At 45.4% G+C, this 24,932-nt stretch overlaps 1 protein-coding gene across 1 annotated transcript in view; it reads left to right on the forward strand.

The window, feature by feature from the left end:
• LOC149469203 (cytochrome P450 3A24-like) overlaps nucleotides 1–22,041 on the forward strand; it is a 42,898-nt gene extending 20,857 nt beyond the window's left edge. Inside the window, exons 6-13 of the mRNA XM_089669640.1 lie at nucleotides 1,125–1,213; nucleotides 1,589–1,737; nucleotides 1,832–1,959; nucleotides 13,764–13,848; nucleotides 15,774–15,934; nucleotides 17,093–17,319; nucleotides 21,172–21,334; nucleotides 21,613–22,041. Coding sequence (XP_089525766.1) covers nucleotides 1,125–1,213; nucleotides 1,589–1,737; nucleotides 1,832–1,959; nucleotides 13,764–13,848; nucleotides 15,774–15,934; nucleotides 17,093–17,319; nucleotides 21,172–21,334; nucleotides 21,613–21,708 — 1,098 coding nt within the window. The 3' untranslated portion in view covers nucleotides 21,709–22,041. The remainder of the gene's footprint in view (nucleotides 1–1,124; nucleotides 1,214–1,588; nucleotides 1,738–1,831; nucleotides 1,960–13,763; nucleotides 13,849–15,773; nucleotides 15,935–17,092; nucleotides 17,320–21,171; nucleotides 21,335–21,612) is intronic.
• The last annotated feature ends 2,891 nt before the right edge of the window (nucleotides 22,042–24,932 follow it).

The raw sequence follows: 24,932 nt of genomic DNA on the forward strand, positions 1-24,932 counted from the left end.
AAACACACACAACAGTTTTTACACACAGATCTACCTGCACTGTTAAACAACAGAGGAACACACAAGTGCATTAAATACCTATTTGGCCTTCTCTGTTTCCATAAAGCTTCTCTGACTGGAACTTTGCCTGTTTCCTCTTTTGTCTGGTGAGCATGTGTCTCTAGAAAATCCTAGCAGGGAGTTTTACACAGGCATAAATGTGAAACTGGCTGGGATTGGTTAAGGCTCTGTACAGTGTGAGGCTGTCTGTGATTGGCTCACCTTTAACTAACTCTTAAAGGCATATTTTCCTTTTCTGCTTCTGCTAACACAATTAATATAGAAATGTCATATAACAATCAAAGACATAAATCACAGCAATGATTCTGCTTTTGGCTTTAACATATGCACATATACACTGTACTGAGGTTATTGGCAGGTTTGGTATACACATATATGTGAACCATATTAACAACCTAGGACTGGTCTTAGCTGGCCAGCTACAGTTATGGCTCTTCCTCATTTGCCTAAATGGGTTGGGTTACAAATGTGTCATGTCAGATAATTTTTACCATGGGCATGAAGTGAAGCATCATAAGCAAGGCATGTGAACACTCCCATCTGCTGCCATTGCATCTTAAAGCGGTGCTAAAAACATGACTGAACCATGTATTTTTAATCCCCCCATCCGCAAGTATAAACAAACCCTTAATTTAACTAAAAAGTATTGTCGATAGAACTAAGAAAAGCATATGGTGATCATTTCTAAATAACAGATTTTTAGCTGGCTGCCTGAAATGAGCTGGATAGGGGTCTGAGAAACCTGTAACACAATGCTTGAAACTGGGCCCTCAATGCACATTTTTGATTCATGGCAAGTTCACCATAGTGCTTGTGGTTCTAGTTGAAACAAATAGATCAACAGACTAGGAGCCTAAAAAAGCATTGTTATACTGTGCTGTAATGAAGTGAATGTGTACTGAGCATCTATGAATAAATTCTTCTTTATTGAAACACTTTTACAAATCAATTAATCAACCCTCCATTCACTCTGCTTTCTGCATTTGGCAATGGAAATTTGAAACTCTAGTTCTTTGGTACCATATTGTAGCTAAAAAAATAAAAATATCTTGTCATCTTCACAGATGTTTCCAATAATGCAAAACTATGGAGACCTTTTAGTGAAGAATGTCCACAAAAAAGTTGATAACAAAGAACTTCTAAACATGAAGGAGTAAGTATATTGTGTATTAAACCTGAATAACATAGAAAAGTAATGTTGATGAAATCTATCACACTCATAAGGACCCACTTTTAATATAACTCATTACTTATTTGCTGTTGTTGATTTAAGACTCTGTAGTTGTCAGTTGAATATTTTGTTCTAGACAGGATGGTGGTAGTTTCTATTTTGTGCAATTGTGCTTGAGTTCTGTTATCAAAGGCTAGAATGATGGATGGGTAAGGTGCATGCATATTTGGCTAATGTAGTATTTTAATTTTTTTTAGCACAGCCAATATAATTCTGGAGGAATATAAAATCTGAGTTACACTGGATAATCTCATATAGATTATTTTTAGACTACTAATGCTTTGTTATTTGCATCAGCATCTTTGGAAGCTACACCATGGACATTGTTCTAAGTACATCATTCAGCGTGAATGTGGATTCTCAGAACAATCCCAATGATCCATTTGTGACCAATGCCAAGAAGCTTTTCACATTCTCCTTTTTCAATCCATTGTTCTTAACCACAGGTACAGTATGTTATCCAGTCTCCTATTCACAATTTACCTCTTGCCATTTCTCAGAACATTTAACTAATAATTATCTTTTTTTTTTTTCTTGCAGTGCTATGTCCATTCCTTATACCTTTATTGGAAAAACTGAATTTCTGCTTTCTTCCTATAAGTGTTCTCAACTTTTTCCAAGATGCCATAAAAAGTATCAAGAAAGACAGGCAGAAAGGTATTCATATGGTAAGTAAACGTTAAAGTGAAGTGGTGAACATATTAACAAACAATTCCAGGCAGCAAATCAATTTGTGAACTGATACCGGTAATTAGAGATGAGCGAATCGAACTTGGCGAAGTGGAATTCGTTTCGAATATTAGGAAAATTTCGAATCGCGCCGAATCCGAAAATTAGCAGACTTCGGATGCGCGAATCGAAATTTTTCCAAAAATGGCGGCGACATGTGCGGCGACGGAGCGGGGATCTCTGGGAAGGCGCGCAGACAAGGCGCGCTGACCCATTATGCATTCATTCATGACATGTGATCGCATTAGCCAATCAGCAGCCAGCCAGCCAGCACTGTGCAATGGTCGAGCTATAAATTGCGGCCATTTTAGAATTCTCCATTAGCCTCCAGTCATTCAAGAGAGGCAGACCTGTCTGTATTGAGGGAGAGAGTTAGGGCCACAGAATCGTTACTTAGGGACACAGAACCGTTACTTAGGGCCACAGAATCGTTACTTAGGGACACAGAACCGTTACTTAGGGACACAGAACCGTTACTTAGGGACACAGAATTGTTACTCAGGGACAGACACAGAATTGTTACTCAGGAACAGACACAGAATTGTTACTGAGGGACAGACACAGAATTGTTACTGAGGGACACAGAATTGTTACTGAGGGACACAGAATTGTTACTGAGGGACAGACACAGAATTGTTACTGAGGGACAGACACAGAATTGTTACTCAGGGACAGACACAGAATTGTTACTGAGGGACACAGAATTGTTACTCAGGGACACAGAATTGTTACTCAGGGACACAGAATTGTTACTCAGGGACACAGAATTGTTACTCAGGGACACAGAATTGTTACTCAGGGACAGACACAGAATTGTTACTGAGGGACACAGAATTGTTACTGAGGGACACAGAATTGTTACTGAGGGACACAGAATTGTTACTGAGGGACACAGAATTGTTACTCAGGGACACAGAATTGTTACTCAGGGACAGACACAGAATTGTTACTGAGGGACACAGAATTGTTACTGAGGGACACAGAATTGTTACTCAGGGACAGACACAGAATTGTTACTGAGGGACACAGAATTGTTACTGAGGGACACAGAATTGTTACTCAGGGACACAGAATTGTTACTGAGGGACACAGAATTGTTACTCAGGGACACAGAATTGTTACTCAGGGACACAGAATTGTTACTCAGGGACAGACACAGAATTGTTACTGAGGGACACAGAATTGTTACTGAGGGACACAGAACTGTTACTGAGGGACACAGAATTGTTACTCAGGGACACAGAATTGTTACTCAGGGACAGACACAGAATTGTTACTGAGGGACACAGAATTGTTACTGAGTGACACAGAACTGTTACTCAGGGACAGACACAGAATTGTTACTGAGGGACACAGAATTGTTACTGAGGGACACAGAATTGTTACTGAGGGACACAGAATTGTTACTCAGGGACACAGAATTGTTACTCAGGGACAGACACAGAATTGTTACTGAGGGACACAGAATTGTTACTGAGGGACACAGAATTGTTACTCAGGGACAGACACAGAATTGTTACTGAGGGACACAGAATTGTTACTGAGGGACACAGAATTGTTACTCAGGGACACAGAATTGTTACTGAGGGACACAGAATTGTTACTGAGGGACACAGAATTGTTACTCAGGGACACAGAATTGTTACTCAGGGACAGACACAGAATTGTTACTGAGGGACACAGAATTGTTACTGAGGGACACAGAACTGTTACTGAGGGACACAGAATTGTTACTCAGGGACACAGAATTGTTACTCAGGGACAGACACAGAATTGTTACTGAGGGACACAGAATTGTTACTGAGTGACACAGAACTGTTACTCAGGGACAGACACAGAATTGTTACTGAGGGACACAGAATTGTTACTGAGGGACACAGAATTGTTACTGAGGGACACAGAATTGTTACTGAGGGACACAGAATTGTTACTCAGGGACAGACACAGAATTGTTACTCAGGGACACAGAATTGTTACTCAGGGACAGACACAGAATTGTTACTGAGGGACACAGAATTGTTACTGAGGGACACAGAATTGTTACTCAGGGACACAGAATTGTTACTCAGGGACAGACACAGAATTGTTACTGAGGGACAGACACAGAATTGTTACTGAGGGACACAGAATTGTTACTCAGGGACACAGAATTGTTACTCAGGGACACAGAATTGTTACTCAGGGACAGACACAGAATTGTTACTGAGGGACACAGAATTGTTACTCAGGGACACAGAATTGTTACTCAGGGACACAGAATCGTTTAATTAAAGAGTATGTCAGACAACACGCAGAGGAGTGGCAGAGGAGGCAATGTTTTAGGAGCGAGCAGACGTGGCAGCAGAGGAAGGGGTCGAGGCAGCACTAGTCGCAGCCAGAGGCCAGTGCTCCCGGTGTCATCCAGCGGTCGTGTCTCCACCGACAACCCTGCCGTCATCGATTGGTTGGCTTGGTCGTCTTCCTCTTCCCAGATCACCTCTGACACCTACAGCCAATGGTCGGTGGGTACGTCAGACAAAACCGTTAGTTGGCATGGCCCGGGAGCAAGCCCACTGAAATCACGTGTCCTCTACCTGCCCCTGTCCTTTGGTGTTCCCTCACCAAGCGAAGTATCGCATGCTGTGGGCTCAGCCCCACTGTACAGTGAGGAAGAGCTAACAGAGGGCGGTCAGGAACGGGGGGAGACATCCGCCTCTTCAGCAGCCAGGCGAAGAAGTACTGGCGAGTAGAGTGGCTCGGTAGCCGGTCTAGAGACAGGTCTGTCTCCTGACCCACACGCAGCCGAGGGGGCTAGTAGTGAGGCGGAGACCCTAATTGATGATGATGAGGCTGATTGCACTTGGCAGCCTCGTTGTCATCAGGCTATTGCTTCTGCATCATCAGGAGAAGAGGGTGCCAGCTTGGCAGCGAGCAAAACAGTCGGTGGGTTGCCCAGGAGGCAGCAGGGTCGCAGCAGTGTCAGTGGAGGCAAACGGCCACGGAGTAGAGCACCAGCTCCACTGCAGCCTACCACCACAGCCAGTAGTGGTGCCGGTGTGCACGGAGGAAGTAGCAGTCAGCCAGTGAGGAGTATCGGGGGCAAAGTTTCCTACTCGGCGGTGTGGCAATTTTTCGTCAAGCCGCCCGAGGAAGTAAACGTAGCCGTATGTCGACTATGTGGCCAGAAAGTCAAGCGTGGCCAGGGGGCCCATGTTGGGACTACAGCGTTGCGTCAGCATATGCAGCGTCGCCATTTGGTGGCCTGGGAAAACCGTGATAAAGATACGGCGGTTCTGCCTGCCCCAGCCCCCGCTCCATCACCCGCTCCGTTACTTGCTCCGTCACCCGACGTCAATCGCCCTCTATCAGCCAGTCAAGGCTCCAACACCTCTGCTGAGGGGAGTTGTCGCTCGTTGGCATCTTCCGCTCGTTCAGATGCTCCTTCTCCTGCTACTCCTCTTCACGGATTCCGTCAGCAGTCTTTCTTGGAATCCGTTTCCAAGAGACAACAGTTTGCGAGCACGCACCCGACGGTGCAAAAGCTGAACGTCCTCCTGTCCAAGTTGCTGGTGCTGCAGTCCCTCCCTTTCCAAGTGGTGGACTCAGCACCTTTCCGAGAAATGATGGCTTGTGCCGCGCCGCGGTGGAGAGTGCCAAGCCGGCATTTCTTCGCCAAAAAGGCAGTTCCAGCCCTGCATTCACATGTAGAAGAGATGGTGGGCCAGTCTTTGAGCATGTCGGTCTCTGCCAAAGTGCACGGCAGCGCCGACGTGTGGAGCTGTAACTACGGTCAGGGACAGTACATGTCATTTACGGCCCACTGGGTGAACGTGGTGCCGGCACAGCCGCACCAGCAACTTGGACAGGTCACGCCGCTTTTGCCTCCACGTTTGCACGTCCTTGGTCCACAAAACATGTCCGCCTCTACCACCTCTTCTTCCGCCGTGTCCTCAGCCGCCACCCCCGTGCCAAGTCCCATTACCCGACCGGCATATCACATGTGCAGGGCGCAACGGTGTCACGCTGTGCTGCACCTGGTATGCCTTGGCGAACGTAGTCACACAGGGGAGGAACTTCTGAGTGTAATGAACAGAGAAATCGACAGATGGCTGTCTCCGCGCAAACTGAAAATCGGAACCATGTTGACCGACAACGGAAAGAACATGGTGTCTGCTCTGCATCAAGGAAGGTTGTGCCATGCGCCATGCATGGCTCACGTGTTCAATCTGGTTTTCAAGCGGTTCCTAAAATCCACCATCCCACTGCAAGACATCCTTAAAATGTCACGTAAACTTTGCATGCATTTCAGCCATTCCTACACCACAAAGCACACCCTCCTTGAGCTGCAGTGGCAGAACGGAATTCCACAGCATCGCCTGATCTGCGACGTTGCAACAAGGTGGAATTCAACCCTACACATGTTAGACCGCCTTTACGAACAGCGAAAGGCCATCACCGATTTCCTGATGTTACAAGCGGATAAAGGTACTCCCCTGTGTAACTTAGATGTCAGCCATTGGCAGCTCATGCGTGACACCTGCCGCTTGCTCAGGCCCTTTGAGGAGGCCACGCTATTCGTGAGTCGGCAGGACTATGGGATGAACGACGTCATTCCTCTGTTGCACGTCCTGGAACAAATGCTGTTAACAATGGCTGGTCAGGGTGCGGTAGACGTGGCGCACAGATCTCAACGCCACATGACCCCTGTGGGGGCAGGACAGGAAGAAGAGGAGGAGGTAGAGGAGGACATTGGTGCTCAGGAATTATTGAGTGAAATGGGTGGTTTTTCCACTCAGCGGACAGGAGTGGAGGAGCAGGAGCATCTGGTAGAGGAGGAGGAGGAGACAGAGGACCCAGATGCACCGTGGCAGTATGCTGTGGAGATGGAGGCAGGGAGTCCCTCGGATTCCTTGGCACAAATGGCCCATAGCATGCTCGGTTGCTTGCGTAGCGACAGCCGAATAATAACCATCAGACAGAGGGATGACTTTTGGCTGTCCACCTTGTTGGACCCTCGCTACCGTTCAAAAATGGTGGCCTTTTTCACACCTGCTGAGAGGGAGGCCAAAATAACGTACTATAAAAACCACCTATGTAGTCAGTTGGTCTCTGCCTTTCTGCGCCAACATCCATCCTCAGACACTGTGGGCCCTGTGCGCTCGCGTTCCGCTGCCATGGCAGCAGGGGAGAGGTGGGGTGGTAGGAGCAGTGGCAGCTCCACCAGCAGTGGCTGCCTCAGTCTGCAGTCGATGATGAGTAGCTTTCTTCACCAGCGCAGTGAGGAAACTACTAACCAGCCGCAGCAGCAGCAGCATCAGGTGGACCTGGAGCAGGACCTCAAACAACAGGCTTGGGCCTACTTGGACAGCACCCTGCCAACCGAGGTAGACAATCCCCTTGACTACTGGGCAACGAAACTTGACCTTTGGCCCCAACTAGCTGAATTTGCCCTTGAAAGGCTGTCATGCCCGGCCAGTAGCGTGGCATCGGAGCGCGTGTTTAGTGCGGCAGGAGGTATTGTAACTCCGCGGAGGACACGACTGTCCACCCAAAGTGTGGAGAGACTCACGTTTGTGAAAATGAATCAGGCGTGGATTAGTCTGGATTTCAAACCACCAGTTCCTGACACAACTGACTAAATCCGCCATAAATCATGCCCCAAACATGTTAACTCTGCCATGTGCCACTTTCAAGTCTCCTCACACTGCTGGTGGGTTCCATTTTGTCATAGGGTGCTGGCAGATTACGGGCCTCCCATTGCTGCTGCCAGGCCCGTAATCTGCCATGGGCCCCTGTACCGCCTCCTCATGCTGCTGCCAGGCCCGTAATCTGTCATGGGTCCCTGTACGGCCTCCCATTGCTGCTGTCTCCATTGCCACACTCTGCCATGTGCCACTTTCAGGTCTCCTCACACTGCTGGTGGGTTCCATTTTGTCATAGGGTGCTGGCAGATTACGGGCCTCCCATTGCTGCTGCCAGGCCCGTAATCTGCCATGGGCCCCCGTACCGCCTCCTCATGCTGCTGCCAGGTCCAGAGTCTCTCATGGGTCCCTGTACGGCCTCCCATTGCTGCTGTCTCCATCGCCACACTCTGCCATGTGCCACTTTCAGGTCTCCTCACACTGCTGGTGGGTTCCATTTTGTCATAGGGTGCTGGCAGATTACGGGCCTCCCATTGCTGCTGCCAGGCCCGTAATCTGCCATGGGCCCCCGTACCGCCTCCTCATGCTGCTGCCAGGTCCAGAGTCTCTCATGGGTCCCTGTACGGCCTCTCATTGCTGCTGTCTCCATCGCCACACTCTGCCATGTGCCACTTTCAGGTCTCCTCACACTGCTGGTGTGTTCCATTTTGTCATAGGGTGCTGGCAGATTACGGGCCTCCCATTGCTGCTGCCAGGCCCGTAATCTGCCATGGGCCCCCGTACCGACTCCTCATGCTGTGACGTTGCAACAAGGTGGAATTCAACCCTACATATGTTAGACCGCCTTTACGAACAGCGAAAGGCCATCACCGATTTCCTGATGTTACAAGCGGATAAAGGTACTCCCCTGTGTAACTTAGATGTCAGCCATTAGCAGCTCATGCGTGACACCTGCCACTTGCTCAGACCCTTTGAGGAGGTCACGCTATTCGTGAGTCGGCAGGACTATGGGATGAACGACGTAATTCCTCTGTTGCACGTCCTGGAACAAATGCTGTTAACAATGGCTGGTCAGGGTGCGGTAGACGTGGCGCACAGATCTCAACGCCACATGACCCCTGTGGGGGCAGGGCAGGAAGAAGAGGAGGAGGTGGAGGAGGACATTGGTGCTCAGGAATTATTGAGTGAAATGGGTGGTTTTTCCACTCAGCGGACAGGAGTGGAGGAGCAGGAGCATCTGGTAGAGGAGGAGGAGGAGACAGAGGACCCAGACGCACCGTGGCAGTATGCTGTGGAGATGGAGGCAGGGAGTCCCTCGCATTCCTTGGCACAAATGGCCCATAGCATGCTCGGTTGCTTGCGTAGCGACAGCCGAATAATAACCATCAGACAGAGGGATGACTTTTGGCTGTCCACCTTGTTGGACCCTCGCTACCGTTCAAAAATGGTGGCCTTTTTCACACCTGCTGAGAGGGAGGCCAAAATAATGTACTATAAAAACCACCTATGTAGTCAGTTGGTCTCTGCCTTTCTGCGCCAACGTCCATCCTCAGACACTGTGGGCCCTGTGCGCTCGCGTTCCGCTGCCATGGCAGCAGGGGAGGGGTGGGGTGGTAGGAGCAGTGGCAGCTCCACCAGCAGCGGCTGCCTCAGTCTGCAGTCGATGATGAGTAGCTTTCTTCACCAGCGCAGTGAGGAAACTACTAACCAGCCGCAGCAGCAGCAGCATCAGGTGGACCTGGAGCAGGACCTCAAACAACAGGCTTGGGCCTACTTGGACAGCACCCTGCCAACCGAGGTAGACAATCCCCTTGACTACTGGGCAACGAAACTTGACCTTTGGCCCCAACTAGCTGAATTTGCTGTCATGCCCGGCCAGTAGCGTGGCATCGGAGCGCGTGTTTAGTGCGGCAGGAGGTATTGTAACTCCGCGGAGGACACGACTGTCCACCCAAAGTGTGGAGAGACTCACGTTTGTGAAAATGAATCAGGCGTGGATTAGTCTGGATTTCAAACCACCAGTTCCTGACACAACTGACTAAATCCGCCATGAATCATGCCCCAAACATGTTATTATTTTTAACATAGGCCTCTGTATGGCCTTCAATTTAAGCTGCTTACGCTTCGCCACTCTGCCATGGGCCCCTGTACCGCCTCCTCTTGCTGCTGCCAGGTCCAGAGTGTGTCATGGGTCCCTGTACGGCCTCCCATTGCTGCTGACTTCATCGCCAGACTCTGCCATGTGCCACTTTCAGGTCTCCTTACACTGTTGGTGGGTTCCATTTTGTCATAGGGTGCTGGCAGATTACGGGCCTCCCATTGCTGCTGCCAGGCCCGTAATCTGCCATGGGCCCCTGTACCACCTCCTCATGCTGCTGCCAGGCCCGTAATCTGTCATGGGTCCCTGTACGGCCTCCCATTGCTGCTGTCTCCATCGCCACACTCTGCCATGTGCCACTTTCAGGTCTCCTCACACTGCTGGTGGGTTCCATTTTGTCATAGGGTGCTGGCAGATTACGGGCCTCCCATTGCTGCTGCCAGGCCTGTAATCTGCCATGGGCCCCCGTACCGCCTCCTCATGCTGCTGCCAGGTCCAGAGTGTCTCATGGGTCCCTGTACGGCCTCCCATTGCTCCTGTCTCCATCGCCACACTCTGCCATGTGCCACTTTCAGGTCTCCTCACACTGCTGGTGGGTTCCATTTTGTCATAGGGTGCTGGCAGATTACGGGCCTCCCATTGCTGCTGCCAGGCCCGTAATCTGCCATGGGCCCCCGTACCGCCTCCTCATGCTGCTGCCAGGTCCAGAGTGTCTCATGGGTCCCTGTACGGCCTCCCATTGCTGCTGTCTCCATCGCCACACTCTGCCATGTGCCACTTTCAGGTCTCCTCACACTGCTGGTGGGTTCCATTTTGTCATAGGGTGCTGTATGGCCTCCCATTGCTGCTGCCTCCACCGCCACACTGTGGCTCCACACTCTGGTTTTGGCCCCGTGACTGCCCAAATGAGTGAAGTGTGCGGTGATTCTAAGATCGACGGCACTCATCTGCATGTCATACTGACTGACAGTATTATTTCTCTTCCCCAGCAGACTCCAAGGGCATTTAAATTAAAGGTACAGTGTTCTGCACTAATATAAAGGCTCTCTGAAGCCTAGAAACACCCTTTTTATAAGTTAAATTCGCAGCGAATATATTCGCATCGAATCGAATTTATTCCTTGAATTCGCCGAATCAAATTTTTGAATACTTCGCTCATCTCTACCGGTAATCCCATGCAGAAAAAACTCCAATTGTGCTGAAGAAATTTTACTTTATTCTGGGTTCTGACTAATCCACTTTAGCAAGATTCCAGAAAGCTTCTCGACCAGGGGGGCTGGTCTTTTTTCAACTTTCTAAATTTGCTCTGTGCCGCTTCACTTATTTTGCTTGGGGTATCCACAAATGTTTCAAAGTTTTATTTAAAGCAGGGGGTTAGTCATATATGCTGTACAAAAAAAACCCCACACTTACATTTATAAAGCACAGTGACGTGCTTTATTAATGTTCTTTTCACGACTTTGAAGCTGGCAGTGTACATTGAAAATCAATGAACTTTTGATCCTGGTCACATGACCTGTCCAATTCGCATGATTGGCTTTTGTGCAATTGTGAAGCCCTATTTACTCCATTGAGCAGACAGAACTTACTGTATTGGGGCTCTTAAGAATGCACACTGCTGCCTGATATGTATGTGACAGGCCGCAGTACACTTAGCACAGCAGTGTATAATAGAGAGTGGATAGTGAACGCTCCATTATAAATGATCTCCTTAGTTTTGACACTTTTATACATTAGGCTTGCTGTATGTGAGAGACAGCTACAGTGTGTTTTGTACTGCAGAATATTGACAGAAGAGATTCAGCTGATACAAGAACTATTGCTCTTTTTTTTTTCTCAGGAATAAGATAAAACAGGGTCCCGCAGTCTCCTTCTGTGCTGCTTCCAGTTCTGATAACCAGTCCCAAGCTGCTCTTGCAGATCACTGCCTCCCCTATCACTGACTTCATCACATACAAAACAGGACCAGCAACCACTACAGGTCCTGTATTGTAAAGTATGATGTAGAAGTTCTGGGTCTTCAGGCAAAAAGCTGTACAGATGGTCCAACAGGGAACCTTCCCCTTCTCCCTCCATTGATCGAATCGAATCCTGTGATTGAGCAGACGTGCCCCTATACACAGATGGTGATACAGGTATTGTCGGTATCTGTGTTGATAACAAGTATTTTTCTGAGTACTCGTGAAAATACTCCCAATACCATAACCGATACATTCAGATGCTGTCTAGCCCGAATTGTCATAGCTGCAAGGAGAGGAAAGAAAATGGCGGGAATCTTAAATCCCTGCCACTTTTTCTCCTTTCCTACCACTAACACTCAGCATGGGACGCCTGGAGGGAGGTTTCCCGCACCGCTCCTGTGTGAACTCGGGCTATGACAAGCCTGGGTTCACACAGGAGCAGTGGGGAAACCACATGCGATTTGGACAGGAATCGTATTCCTGTTCAAATCGCATGCTATTCTTTGCAGTGCAATTTGCATCTATTAACGCAAATTGCACCGTAACGTATCGGTACTCAGGATCGGCGAGTACTTGACCAAACGTACCGATACTGCTACTCGCTGATAATAAAACGGAATTGGTGAATCCCTAGTTTCAGGTGTCAGTAATAAATGAAAGAACTTTTCTCAATGGAGGATAAGGAAGAAGAAAGGGGCATGTTCCCATCAGACCATCTTTACTGCTGTTCTGCCTAAAGACCCCAAGATGGCAACCATTTCATTCCCAGACTTCGTCTTCTTGGGTTCCCCTGCTGGTAATTTCTGCTGCTCCTCTTCTCTGAGTGCCTCCATAGGAAGCCACCTCCTATGGGGGAGGCACTCGTGCAGGCGCACTCTCGAGATGAGTTATGTGCATCTACTATAGACACACACAGTGCAGGTCAGCCCCACCCCCTGCTCCTCCTCAATGGCTCCCATTGCTATTAGTAAAGCCTTTCAGACCAGGAAGAGGGGAGAAGAGCTGCTGCAGACAGGACATTGCTGGATCAAGAATGGACTCAGGCAAGTGTTTGGGAGGGGATAGTGGGGGAGCTGCCATTCAAAGGGGTTTTTTAACAGGATGCAGATAATGCATTAAGGTGAAACACCTTTTGCCTTTAGAACCAATTTTAGAATCACTTTAATCTAAGGCTGCCCATAAACGGGATGAATGGCAGTTTTAAGTTGTGAACAAATGATGTTGGCTGTGTTCTCCGTATGCATTTCAAGTCTTATTTTTCAGTTTTGGCTGGATTGTACTTTTAAAAAACATTAGTAGTAGAAGAAGGATGCACTTTTTTGTACTCTTGTAATTGTACAGATTATAGCCTGCACAGTGAAATTTTTCTGATTATACAGAAATTATTAATTTTGATGAGTTTTGCTGATACCTCCATTAGTAATTTCTGTCTGCAATTCTGTAAATATTTAAAAGAAATTACAAAAGAAATTAGATACCACTATTGTACATATTCTCAAAGAGTCTTATCATGGGAAAATGCTGGAATTTCTTGGCAGAAGACTTGTTCTTCAGAGATATAAACGCTGTTTATGACTTTTGTAGGACATAAAAATGTATGCTCCTAGGAGTTACATGCATATGTATTTAAGATGGGTGGTTTTTATTGAATTGTTTGTTAACACCTTAACTGTTATCCAAAAGCAACGGCTAGCTCCCTGGGTACAGTTATGAACTACATGAGTTATCTGCCCATTCTCCACCAGGTTCCACTACCTGCTATATTTCTAATGACAGCAAACGTGTAGTATTTTGATCCTTCCCTCTTCTTCTGCCCTTTGACCACCCTCCCACTAATAGAAAAGATTTTCCACAGGTGAGAAAATCCCTGTATGTTTTAATAAGCATCGTTGACCACTGTTACTGCTCTCAAAAATAGGTCCATAATATCACAAATGAATCTCAAATCAGTAGCCTTATTTATGATAGTTGGACTTAAATTGCTGTTCTTCAAGTCATAAAATAACTTTTCTATGCATGTGATCTAATATATCAACTCACGCTTATCTTGTTTTCTTACTTAGGACCGGGTGGATTTTCTGCAACTTCTGGTTGATTCTCAGACCAAAGATGGCACATCATCAGAAGAGGAGAATCATGGTTACAAAGGTAGAACAAAATATATATAAGCTTTTGACAACTAGAAACACCACAGACTCCAGATTACTATTCAGTTAATTATACATTTTCTGCAACAACAAAGCAATTTTCATTGGATAGAAGGTCTTCACAACTACTGTAATAGGAGGAATATCAAACCACCACATTAGTGCATTAAACGAAAAAAAAAAGAATCTAACTGTAATCTTATAACATCAAATGTTACACTCAATGTGTATATGAACTGGAAAGTGCCTGTAGTTGGCCCCTAGATAATAATAAAAACCGCTTGCTGAGGCCAGTGATCCAGGTTCTAGATGGCACAAAGGAGTTTAGTAGCAAAGAACAGCCATGAGATGGAATGGAGTGGCATTTTTGCAAGGAGAAAAACAATAGCATCCACTTCCTGGTCTATTGCACTACTGTGATTGCTTGATGTTGCTCAACTAGAGTACTTGTAAAGACCTTCAACCTAGTTAATATTGCATTACAGGTACCCTGAGCATTTTTTCGTAGTGTATAGCTGAGTATGAATTACGCAGGTATGTGAAAGGGTTTTTTTTTTTTTTCAAACTTACCCTTGAAAAAATATTTTAAAACATATACAATAGATACCTGCAAGTTACTGGGTACCTATGGATTGTCTACAATGTGGAAGGGTATCAGACAGGGCATTTGGATAGATCAGGTTATTGCAGGATAAGGTATTGTACTGCTGTGAGTTGGATATTGGAGCTTGATTTTAATTTTCCTAACATACTAAATCCAAAAACAACTAAAGCTGATCATGCAAAATACAATCCTTCCTGGCAGTGGGATTGGCCCCACATTGCATGGGTTAAATGCTCATTTGGGTCTAGGGTACTGGAAGCACTTTTCATACATGGTCCCTGCTCTCACAGGCTCCCTCCAGGCTGTAAATCCAACCTGCAGCCTCTTCTCCCTCATGCTCCAGCTGTCACAGTCTGGGTCAGGTTCAGAGACCAGTTGCTACAGCAGTTGTACGGCTTACCTGAAACCAGCAGGATTGGTACACCAGTGGCCCACCCTGGGAAATAGCGCAGGCTCACCTGAGGTGCAGGGTCTAAGTATTAACCAGTTTTCACCAGAGCTCCTAGTGGTGGAGATGGATTTGGCTGCGTGTTAATACCAGGTCGCTGATCTCAGGATCACCCCACCAGGGAATGAGCAAGCTGGAAATCAATAGCGGATCAAACAGGTTAGGGATCAAACAGAAGCGGAGTCAGTCACAAGCCAAGGGTCGGTCACAAATGGTAGCAGATGAGGATGAGGCAAAATTGTAGTCAGTACCAAGCCAAAGGTCGGTAGCAAAGATGTAGACGGCAGCAGGAAAAATAAGCGGGATATTGGCTGGGAAGGCACAATAATCTGGAAAAGAGGAAATGCAGAGGCATGGCTTTTATCAGGAAGTTCATGGGAGGAGCAAGGAGTTCAAGGTTCAACAGAAAACAAGGCAGGATCGTCCAATAGATCAGGCAGAGTGTTGTCCAGCTTCCCAGGTAGTTCAGTGAGAAGAAACATTGCCTCTCACCGCAGAAGGCCCCGGTTCGATCCCAGGCTCTGACACCAGCATTCGCAGGTTTGCTGATGTCATCAAGTACAATGCAGAGCCTATAAATGAGAATGTATTCCTTGCAGTGTTTAAAGAATTCATGGGGACTTTTAAGGTAAAATAAGATTATACAAACCAGTAGGTAAATGTTTCTTAAAATAGTAATTTATTCATACAGTTAATGGAATCAGTAAAAGTTGGTCTGCAGTAGCGTTTGAGTACAAACTCTGTGCAGGTACAAGGGGTTTCAATAGAGCTGCAGGTGTACAGAAGCATACTCACGCAGGTATTAAGTGCACAATTTTTGCTCTTTCTCTTCCACTTCCTATCGCATCAACACGTAAACTGTTTTTTTTCACAGAATTGACGGACACTGAGATAATGGCCCAGGGACTTATCTTCATCATAGCAGGCTATGAGACAACTAGCACTACACTTATGTTCATGGCCTACCTCCTGGCAACACACCCTGATGTCCAAACTAAACTGCAAGAAGAAATTGAGACCCATTTACCTAACAAGGTAAATCATAATTTTGTTTTTATTTTTTGTGTTTCTATTTTCAAAATACACTAAAGTGTTAGCTCAAAAGAAATGGCAAAAAATGACATTGTATTGAAAAAAAAATTTAAATATATAAACTAGAGAGCACACATATTGTAAGGTTTATTTTGTTTACTGCTAAATGAAGACTTGTCAGAAACTCTGCTTGGTTACTCAGGGTAATCAATTTTCCTGGTGCTAACATTGAAGCATACATGTGGTAGTATGCTGCCATGGACTGGCGCTGGGAAAGGAAAATTATGGTAAGTATTTGATACAATTTTCTTAGAAAGTTAAGCTTGACATACGTGGATCAGCCAAACGAGGGGACCAGCCAAATTTTGATTCATGTATGGCCATCCCCATTAAACAGAAACTGATGGTTAGATCGACTTCTGTTGAACAGGAATGTTGGAAAACTTTTGAGTGTTCCTGTTGGCTGCCTCCTGCCTGTCATTTCTTTCTTGAAAAATCACAGGGGCCATGTGGAAAATTGTCAGATAAAAGTGGATGCATTCAATCAGGTGCATTCGCTGTTTGTGGATGTTAACAGCCGGCAGAGCCGGCCATCAAAATCATATATATTAGGCAAGCCATACATGATTCAATTTTTTTGGTTTAACCAGTGGGTTAAGCAAAAAACAAAAAAATATATATATTAGACACACAAAGTGCCAATAACCTATAAAGCACTCCAGTGCTTACACCCCAGTGGTTTGGAAAACTCACCAGAAACATATAACCTCGCATTCCACAAACCTGGATGCTGAAACTGGAAGTGATATCACATGCAATAACCATGCCCCTACATGTTTTGTCCAAAACAGATGTCCTCAAGAGGCAAATGGGAAATGTAGTTTAACATGTCATGTGTGTAATATTTCATGTGTACCTCTGACTCCAGAGCAGGTGCACAAATATAGAAGTCAATGAACAAACGTACATAGAGGTAGTGGTTTCCAAAAGTTATAATTATTATATAGGTAAAGACATTGTTGAACAAATTATTATGCAGTTCTACTTTGTTACCACTATGTTTATATCTGAATCCTTTAGTTATATTTTAAGCTAATATATAATTAGCAGCATGTTGGAATAAGTATCCTAGAATGTTAAGAAGGCTTTATTTGTATACAGGCTCCTCTTACTTATGAAGCTCTGACGAAAATGGAATATTTGGACATGGTGATTTATGAAAGCCTGCGACTGTACCCTGCAGCTGGGAGAATTGAAAGAGTCTGTAAGAAAACAACAGAGATTAACGGAGTAACCATCCCAGAGGGAGTTGTGACTGTGATTCCAGCTTATGTTTTACACCGTGACCCTGCACTTTGGACTGATCCAGAGGAGTTCCGACCTGAAAGGTAACTTATTTTTGTTACATATACTGCAAATGACAGGTTTTCTTTAAAGCATGTTTTCACATTCCTAAAAAAACAATATTAGCCATGATTCCTAAGACGACCGATGATGTACAGGAACCGCAAGCCTTCCGGCCTATTTCTCTTCTTAATGAAGACCTGAAGATATTGGGCAAGATCCTTAGTTTCCGCATTAATAAATATTTGCGTAGCCTGGTCCACAGGGACCAGGTAGGGTTCGTCCCTGGGAGGCAGGCGGGTGATAACGTTCGTAAGGTGGTCCATCTTATACATTTTCTGCAACAGCGGAAAATCCCGGGATTCTTACTGTCTTTAGACATATATAAAGCCTTTGATTCTCTATCCTGGGAATATCTGCGGTTTGTGCTGTCTCGTTGGGGTTTTGGGGATTCTATTCTTTCTTGGATTCAGGCCTTGTATTCTTCTCCTTCGGCCTCCGTCAAATACGCTGGGTATTTTTCAGATCCCTTTCCTATTGGGCGAGGGACGAGACAGGGTTGCCCCCTGTCCCCAGCGCTCTTTGTCCTGGCGCTTGAGCCGTTGGCTTTGGCGCTTCGGACCGATTGCAATGTATCGGGGGTTCCTTACGCGGGACAGGAATTCAAACTGAACCTTTTTGCGGATGATGCCCTCCTGACTCTTACTAACCCCCTGACGACGCTTCCTAATTTGCAACAGGTTCTTGAGCGCTTCTCCTTGATTTCGGGTCTCCGTATCAACTTGGATAAGACTGTCGCCCTCAATATTACTTTGGCTTCAGATTTGGTTTCGCGCCTACAATCCCACTTCCCTTACAAATGGGCTTCCTCTTCTCTTGAATACTTAGGCATTCGCTTGACCCCCACTTATGACTCCTTGTTTGCTGCGAATTACTATCCATTGCTTAGCTCTCTATCCTCTCTTATGCATTCTTGGCAATTTCCGCACCTGTCTTGGATAGGACGGGTTAATTCGGTGAAAATGACCATCTTGCCGAAATTGTTGTATTATTTTCGCACACTCCCGGTGCGGGTTCCCCCTCATTTTCTTCGGTTGCTTCAGGCGAAGTTAATGCGTTTTATCTGGGCCGATAAGCACCCCAGAGTATCCAAAAGTACGCTTTTTGCCCATAGACTTCAGGGTGGTCTTGGGGTGCCTAATGTGACTAAGTATTATCAAGCGAGCCAGATTGCCCCGCTGTCTATGTTGCACGCCTCTTCCGACGTCCCCCTCTGGGTCCTGTTGGAACTACCTAATTGTGCCCCTATCGCACTGTCAACGCTTCTATGGCTTCCCCCTGCCCTGTGCCCTATGGCACTGAGTCCGATGTTACTTCATGGCCTACAAGTTTGGGACTCGGTACGTTACTCTGGTGGCCTGATGTCACCTTTTCTGCCTTTGCTCCCAATTATTAACAACCCTCTTTTCCCGCCGGGTTTGGATCACCCAGGGGCGTTTTCTTGGTGGGTGACTAATGGTTTTTCGCAGGTGCGACACTTTTTGATTTTTCGGTCCTTTCCCACCTGGGACTCTCTTCGGGAATCCCGGAATATCCCCCCGGCGGAATTTTTTCGATATCTTCAATTGCGACACTGGCTGCTCTCGCTGCGGGGTACTTCTGCGTTCCCGTACCAGAAATCTGCCTTTGAACAGCTCTGCCAACTGCGTCCGGGCGCTCCGGGCCTTATATCCCTTCTTATTCAGCTCTGAACAGACGCTCGTCGCATACTTCTCTTTCATATGTTGTTCAGTGGGAGCGCGACCTGGGAGTAGCTGTGGATCCGGAGGACTGGAATAAGGCCTGGTCACTCATAGCTAAATGCTCATTTAATACGACCACACTGGAGGCAGCCTATAAGGTATTGTTTCGTTGGTACTGGGTTCCGGCTCGGCTGGCCCGGGCTAACCCTGCCTGTAGTGATCAATGTTTTCGGGGTTGTGGTCATCGTGGTGATGTATTACATATCTGGTGGTCATGCCCGAGACTGTTTCGTTTTTGGTCTCGTGTATTTGGCCTCCTTTTCACCTTGTTCCATCTCTCCATACGCCGGGATGCTCGGTATGCCTTGCTTCATTGCCCCATACCGGGCCTCTTAGCTCACCAGCAGAAGTTGGCTTCCTATCTGTTTTTATCCGCCACTAGAACAATTGCTCAGGCCTGGAAGAGTCCGTTTGTCCCTCTTCAGGGGGTGCGGGATCGTATGACCACTATGATGCTCAACGAACAGATGTCGAGTATCCGCAACGACTCCCAACGTAAATTTTTGAAAATATGGGAGCCGTGGTTGCAATATGTCCTTCCCTCACTCCCCCCGGCTAGTCTGGGGATGTAATGGCGTTCGGTATTGGCGCTCTTGAATCCCTGCTCTTTGCCCCCCCCCCCCCCACCCCCTTTTTTTTTTCTTTCTTTCTCTCTTTTCTTTTTTCTCTCTCTCTCTGTTTTTGGTGTGACTGGACAGCTGCATTTAGTTGTTATAATCAGTTACATTACTGTTTTGTAACTTATGTGCCATTGATAGCCCCTGCGTGGGCGTACCTTTTGCTCTGTTGGCATTAGAACATTGTTTTTCCTTTTTTTTTATTTTGCATTTTGTTTATCTGTGCAATTGATAGCCCCTGCATGGGTTTGTTTTATTGCCTCTGTTTATACTGTTTAAAAAATTTAATAAAAACCATTGAAATAGAAAAAACAATATTAAAGTAGTTATCCAGGAAAAGATAAAATAATCTCAATTTATCCTTATAGGGCATTGCTGAACATATATTCCTTTCTTTAACCTACATAAGGAGATGGAGGCTTTAAAGTATAACTAAAGGCAAAACTCCTTTTTTTTTTTTTGGTTTTGTTTTGTTTTGTTTTAGATAGAGTGGACAAAGATTAAAACACCTCTTAGGCTTGTATAACTGTCCATGTACCAATTAGGGAAATGCAATCTGTTTTTCCTGTTCCTGTTTTCAATCTTGGAATGCTTTTCCAAGATTGAAAGGGAAAGAAAATTCCAAAGTGTGGGTTAACATCAGAACAGGAATAAAGGGAAAATTTTCCAGTGAAGATACTAGTTCTGGTGACCCCGGTGAGAACCAGGGATTTTCCCTCACTTTAGATGTAATTCTTCTCTTTTCCTGTTGTGGCTATCAGGCAGGACGTGAAGGCAAATCTCTCCCAAGAGCCACAGATTGCAAAAGAAAGCTGACTGGGGTTATAGCCATTTCTTATTTTATACAAAATGAAAAAAAATGCTATTCGCTATACTTGCAGAGATCTACAGCTTGACCAGAGAGATACTAAGAAGTACTAAGACAGACCATGTGCTAGGAAGTGTCTATCTTCAAAAATACCTAAAGTTTGTGAGGCTAAAACAGTTTGCACTATGCTAGTAGAACTTTGTTCAAGTGAACCTGTACTTTGACTATAGAAGGCAAAGCAACAGGTTCACTTTAAAGCCAAATGCTGTGTGGACATTGGGGATGGAGGGGGTAAAATTCAGACATGTAGTGCTACAGTGCAAAATGTTTTTTGTTTTTTTTTGGGTTCCATGATTGTGTAGCTTTATGATGTTTATGAAGATTTTTTAATTGCCTGCCAATAGATGGATCTGGCACTACCCCACTGCATATATCAAGGAGGGAACTGGCTGGAGTGTCTTTGTAAAGAAACAGACTTTATCAACTTAATCATTTGGAAGTTGGATTTTTTTTTTTTTTTTACAAGTAGGGACTTTTACCTTTTTGGTAGCATCAATTCCACTGAGATTTGAAACACATGCGGCACTATCTATATGCAAGCCCCACACCATATGTACAGGTTTACAGAGCAACACTGACAAGATACTAATACTATTTTTTTTTTTATAGATTTAGTAAGGAGAATAAAGAAATTCAAGACCCTTACACCTTTCTTCCATTTGGATTTGGGCCCCGCAACTGCATTGGGATGAGGTTTGCTATGGTCAACATGAAGTCAGCCATCACCATGCTACTACAGAACTTCAGTTTCCGAACCTGCAAAGATACTCCAGTAAGAAATCACTTATCTTTATTTTAAAAAGTAAATGTGTATTTATATTCTGAAAAGTAAAATTATCACTAGAAGTATATCATTTACCTACTGTTGTTACAGCCAAAAGATCACTTTGCTGTCACTTTTCTGAAATGGTGATAATTACTGGAATAGAGATTTCTATATGGATTTCTATATGGACAACAGCCTTCTGAATCCTATACAAGAAATAAGAGATCATGTAAAAGTACAATTTAGTTTTACCTGTTTTGTTAATTCTGCCACTTGTATTACAGATCCCCCTGAAAATTGACACCACAGGGTTCCTAAAGACAACAAAACCTGTTATACTCAATCTGGTGCCCAGAGAAGACCAGAAGACAGAAAAATAGATTTGGAAGATAACAATGTGATAACAATAATAACATGTGAATCGGGATAAACATTTTGGATTTCAGTGCAGCATATAATACTTTTTTTTTTATAGCAGATAAAATATTGAGATAAAAAACATTATTCAAGTTTTAAGAGCTCATGTCCTTAACTTTTTTCCACTAAGGGACCAGCAGTATATAAATTGGTTAAGGTCTAACTCTAAATAAAATATGTTTTTGTAACAGCTGCTTAATGTGTACATTGTATTGTCACTTCCCTGGCAACTTACAATTGTAAAAATATTCCCTCACACCAAGACAATAAAAAGAAATAAAGAATGCATTACATGAGTTTTAGTGGTGGTGTCCTTTTTTTTTTTTTTTGCAAATATGGTGTCTGCATTTGGTTTTATACATTTGTATTTAGAAATTGTGGCTTATTTACTAAAGTGATTGAGAATATTCATATAAATTGTGTTGATATTTACATATATTGTGTTGTGTTGATATTCACTTTATTTATTTAATCAAGAAATTCCTGTATACTTTGAATACTTATATTATAACTAAATGCAAAACTTTTTTTTTTTTTTTTTTTTTTAGCTTTTGGATAGAGTGGAGAAGGATTAGAACCCCTGTCAATTTTTATTGCTGTCCATACCCCCATTAGGGAGATTCCCTTTGCTTTGTCCTGTTTACCATTATTATTGAAAGTTAAAAAAATCCTAAATTTTGGGTTGTTCTCAGAAAAATAATAGTTGGGAAGTCTTCCAATGGGGACACTAGTTCTTGTGACCTGGAGGTCCCCAAGAAATTCCCTTAATTTGCAGGGATTTCATGGTTATGGAACAGAAAGTGAAGGGAAATCTCCGAAATGGGACACAGATTGCGAAAAACAATCTGACATGGATTATAACCCTCTAAAATGAAAAAAAAAGTTTTTGCCTATAGTTCTACTTTAATTCATGGACAGATGAAATAAGTAAACAGGACTTAGTGTTTCACATTGGGTAATTGAAGTAAATATTCACACTATTTACATTGTGAATATTCTCAACATCTCTTGTTTAAGAAATTCTGTGTCCATAGTGCACCGCATAATAAAGCTTATAAAGGTCAAGGACTGCAGTAAGAATAATATGTAAAATAAGGGTAAATGAGACCACGGGACAAGTACAGTATTTTAATGTTGCTGGGATCTGTGCCTGATTATTCAACAAAACATTGTGATGTACTTAGAGTAGAAATCCATGACTACAGTGCTCCACAGAGCATCCTTAACCATCTAGTAGTAACTTCTAGTGTAAAGCTGGCCATGCATGGATCAAAATTTGGCTGGTGGAGCAGAGACCAGCCAAACTTCAATAAATGTATGTCCACTATGGTTGAACAGAAGTTGATCTACCAATCAAATTCTGTTCAACCATCCTGATGTAAAATTTCCACTAGATCAGTGCTGTGGGCTATAGCCTGCAGCAATGATCTGTGTATTCTGATAGTGGAGAAGTCTCACTGTCCCACTTTCAGAGTACAAAGAAACAGTTGGGAGGATTCCCCCATTCACCTCTAATGTGAGGATGGGGGAATGGGGGTCAGGTTTTTTTGTTCAACCTGCAGTTTGAACAAAAAAACGAACGCATCCAGGGTCATAGATGGGGGGGGGGGGGGTAGGGGTGTCGGAAACCCTGAACACTCCCCCAGAGCACCCTCCCCTGAGCAGTTCCGTTCATCCTTACCAACAGCGCAGAGCTGTCTGGGAAAACAAGCTGGCTGACAGTATCCACCGCTGCGCTGCTGCCCAGTGTTGTCAGCACTAGGGGGCGGAGCAAGAACATGATTGGTTGCTAGGACGTTGGCACATGCTTTTCCCATCCCCAGGCCCCAACATTCAGAAGAGGAGAGGTGCAAGGACGAAACTTCTGTCTTCCAGCTCATGTAGCTGCCCTTTAGCAATGAAAAGAAATAGACCCTGAGGGAAGGGGGGTTAGGAGGATCCTAATGTCAGAGCAGGGGGAACTTTTGGGGACCAAAATTAAAGCAAACGGGCTCTAGGGACCCTGATGTAAGGTGTGGGTACTCTGAAGACCTTGATGTAAAGAGGGACTCTGATGTATTGGGGGTACTTTTGGGACCCTTATGTATGGGGGAGGAATTCTGGGGACCCTGATTTAAGGAGGGGGGGTCTGGGGGACCCTGATGTATAGGGAGAGTCTATGGGTGGGGGAACTCTGGAGACCATTATGTATTGAGGGGGGGGACTCTTGGGACCTTGATGTGGGGGGTAACTAGTGGGACCCTGATGTAAGGGGTGTGAACTCTAGGGACCCTGATTTAGAGAGGGGGGCTCTGGTGGACCCTGATGTAAAGGGAGGTCCTATATGGATCCTGATATAAGGTGGGGGACTCTGGAGACAATGATGTAACGGAATGACCCTGATGTATTGGGGGGACTTTTGGGACTCTGATTTAAGGAGGGGGCTCTGGGGGACCCTTATATAAGGGAAGGGGCTATGGGGACCCTGATGTACATAAGGTGGCGGGACTCTGGAGACCATGATGTAAAAGGGGATCCTGATTTATTGGGGTGGGGGCTTTAGGGACCCTAGTGTTGGGGGGGACTCTGGGGACCCTGATTTAAGGCGAGGGAATTTTGGAGACCATTATGTAAGGGGGAACTCTGAGACCCTGATTTAAGGAGGGGGAACTCTGAGGACCCTGATGCAAGGGGAGGGGCTGTGGGGACCCTAATGTAAGGGGGGATTTTGGGGATCCTAATGAAGAGGGAGGGGGACTCTGATGTAATAGGTGGAATTTTAAGCACCCTAATGAAAATGGGGTCTCTGATGTAATGAAGAATTCTGGGGACCCTGATTTAAGGAGGTGGAATTCTGGGGACCCTGATTTAAGGAGGTGGAATTCTGGGGATCCTGATATAAGGGCTGTGACTCTGGGGACACTGATGTGCAGAGGGGGGACTCTGGAGACACTGACTCAAGAAGAGGGGAGTCTGGGGACTCTAATGAAAAGGGGGGACTCTGGGGGGCCCTGATGTAAGGAAGAGAATTTGGAAACCCTAATGAAAGAGGGGACTCTGATGTAAGCAGGTGACTTTGGGGACCCTGATCTATCCCCTTATCAATGTAAAGGGGGACTTAAGCTGTACATGGTTGGGCCAGCTGACCGATCACTCCACCCATTGCCTGGCAGTTCCATTCACCACACTCTAGCGGTTTCCCGCTGCT

The sequence above is a fragment of the Staurois parvus genome, unplaced genomic scaffold (assembly GCF_062004578.1).
Source record: "Staurois parvus isolate SC_StPar_1 unplaced genomic scaffold, SC_StPar_1.0 ptg000080l, whole genome shotgun sequence".
Classification (NCBI taxonomy): Eukaryota; Metazoa; Chordata; class Amphibia; order Anura; family Ranidae; genus Staurois; species Staurois parvus.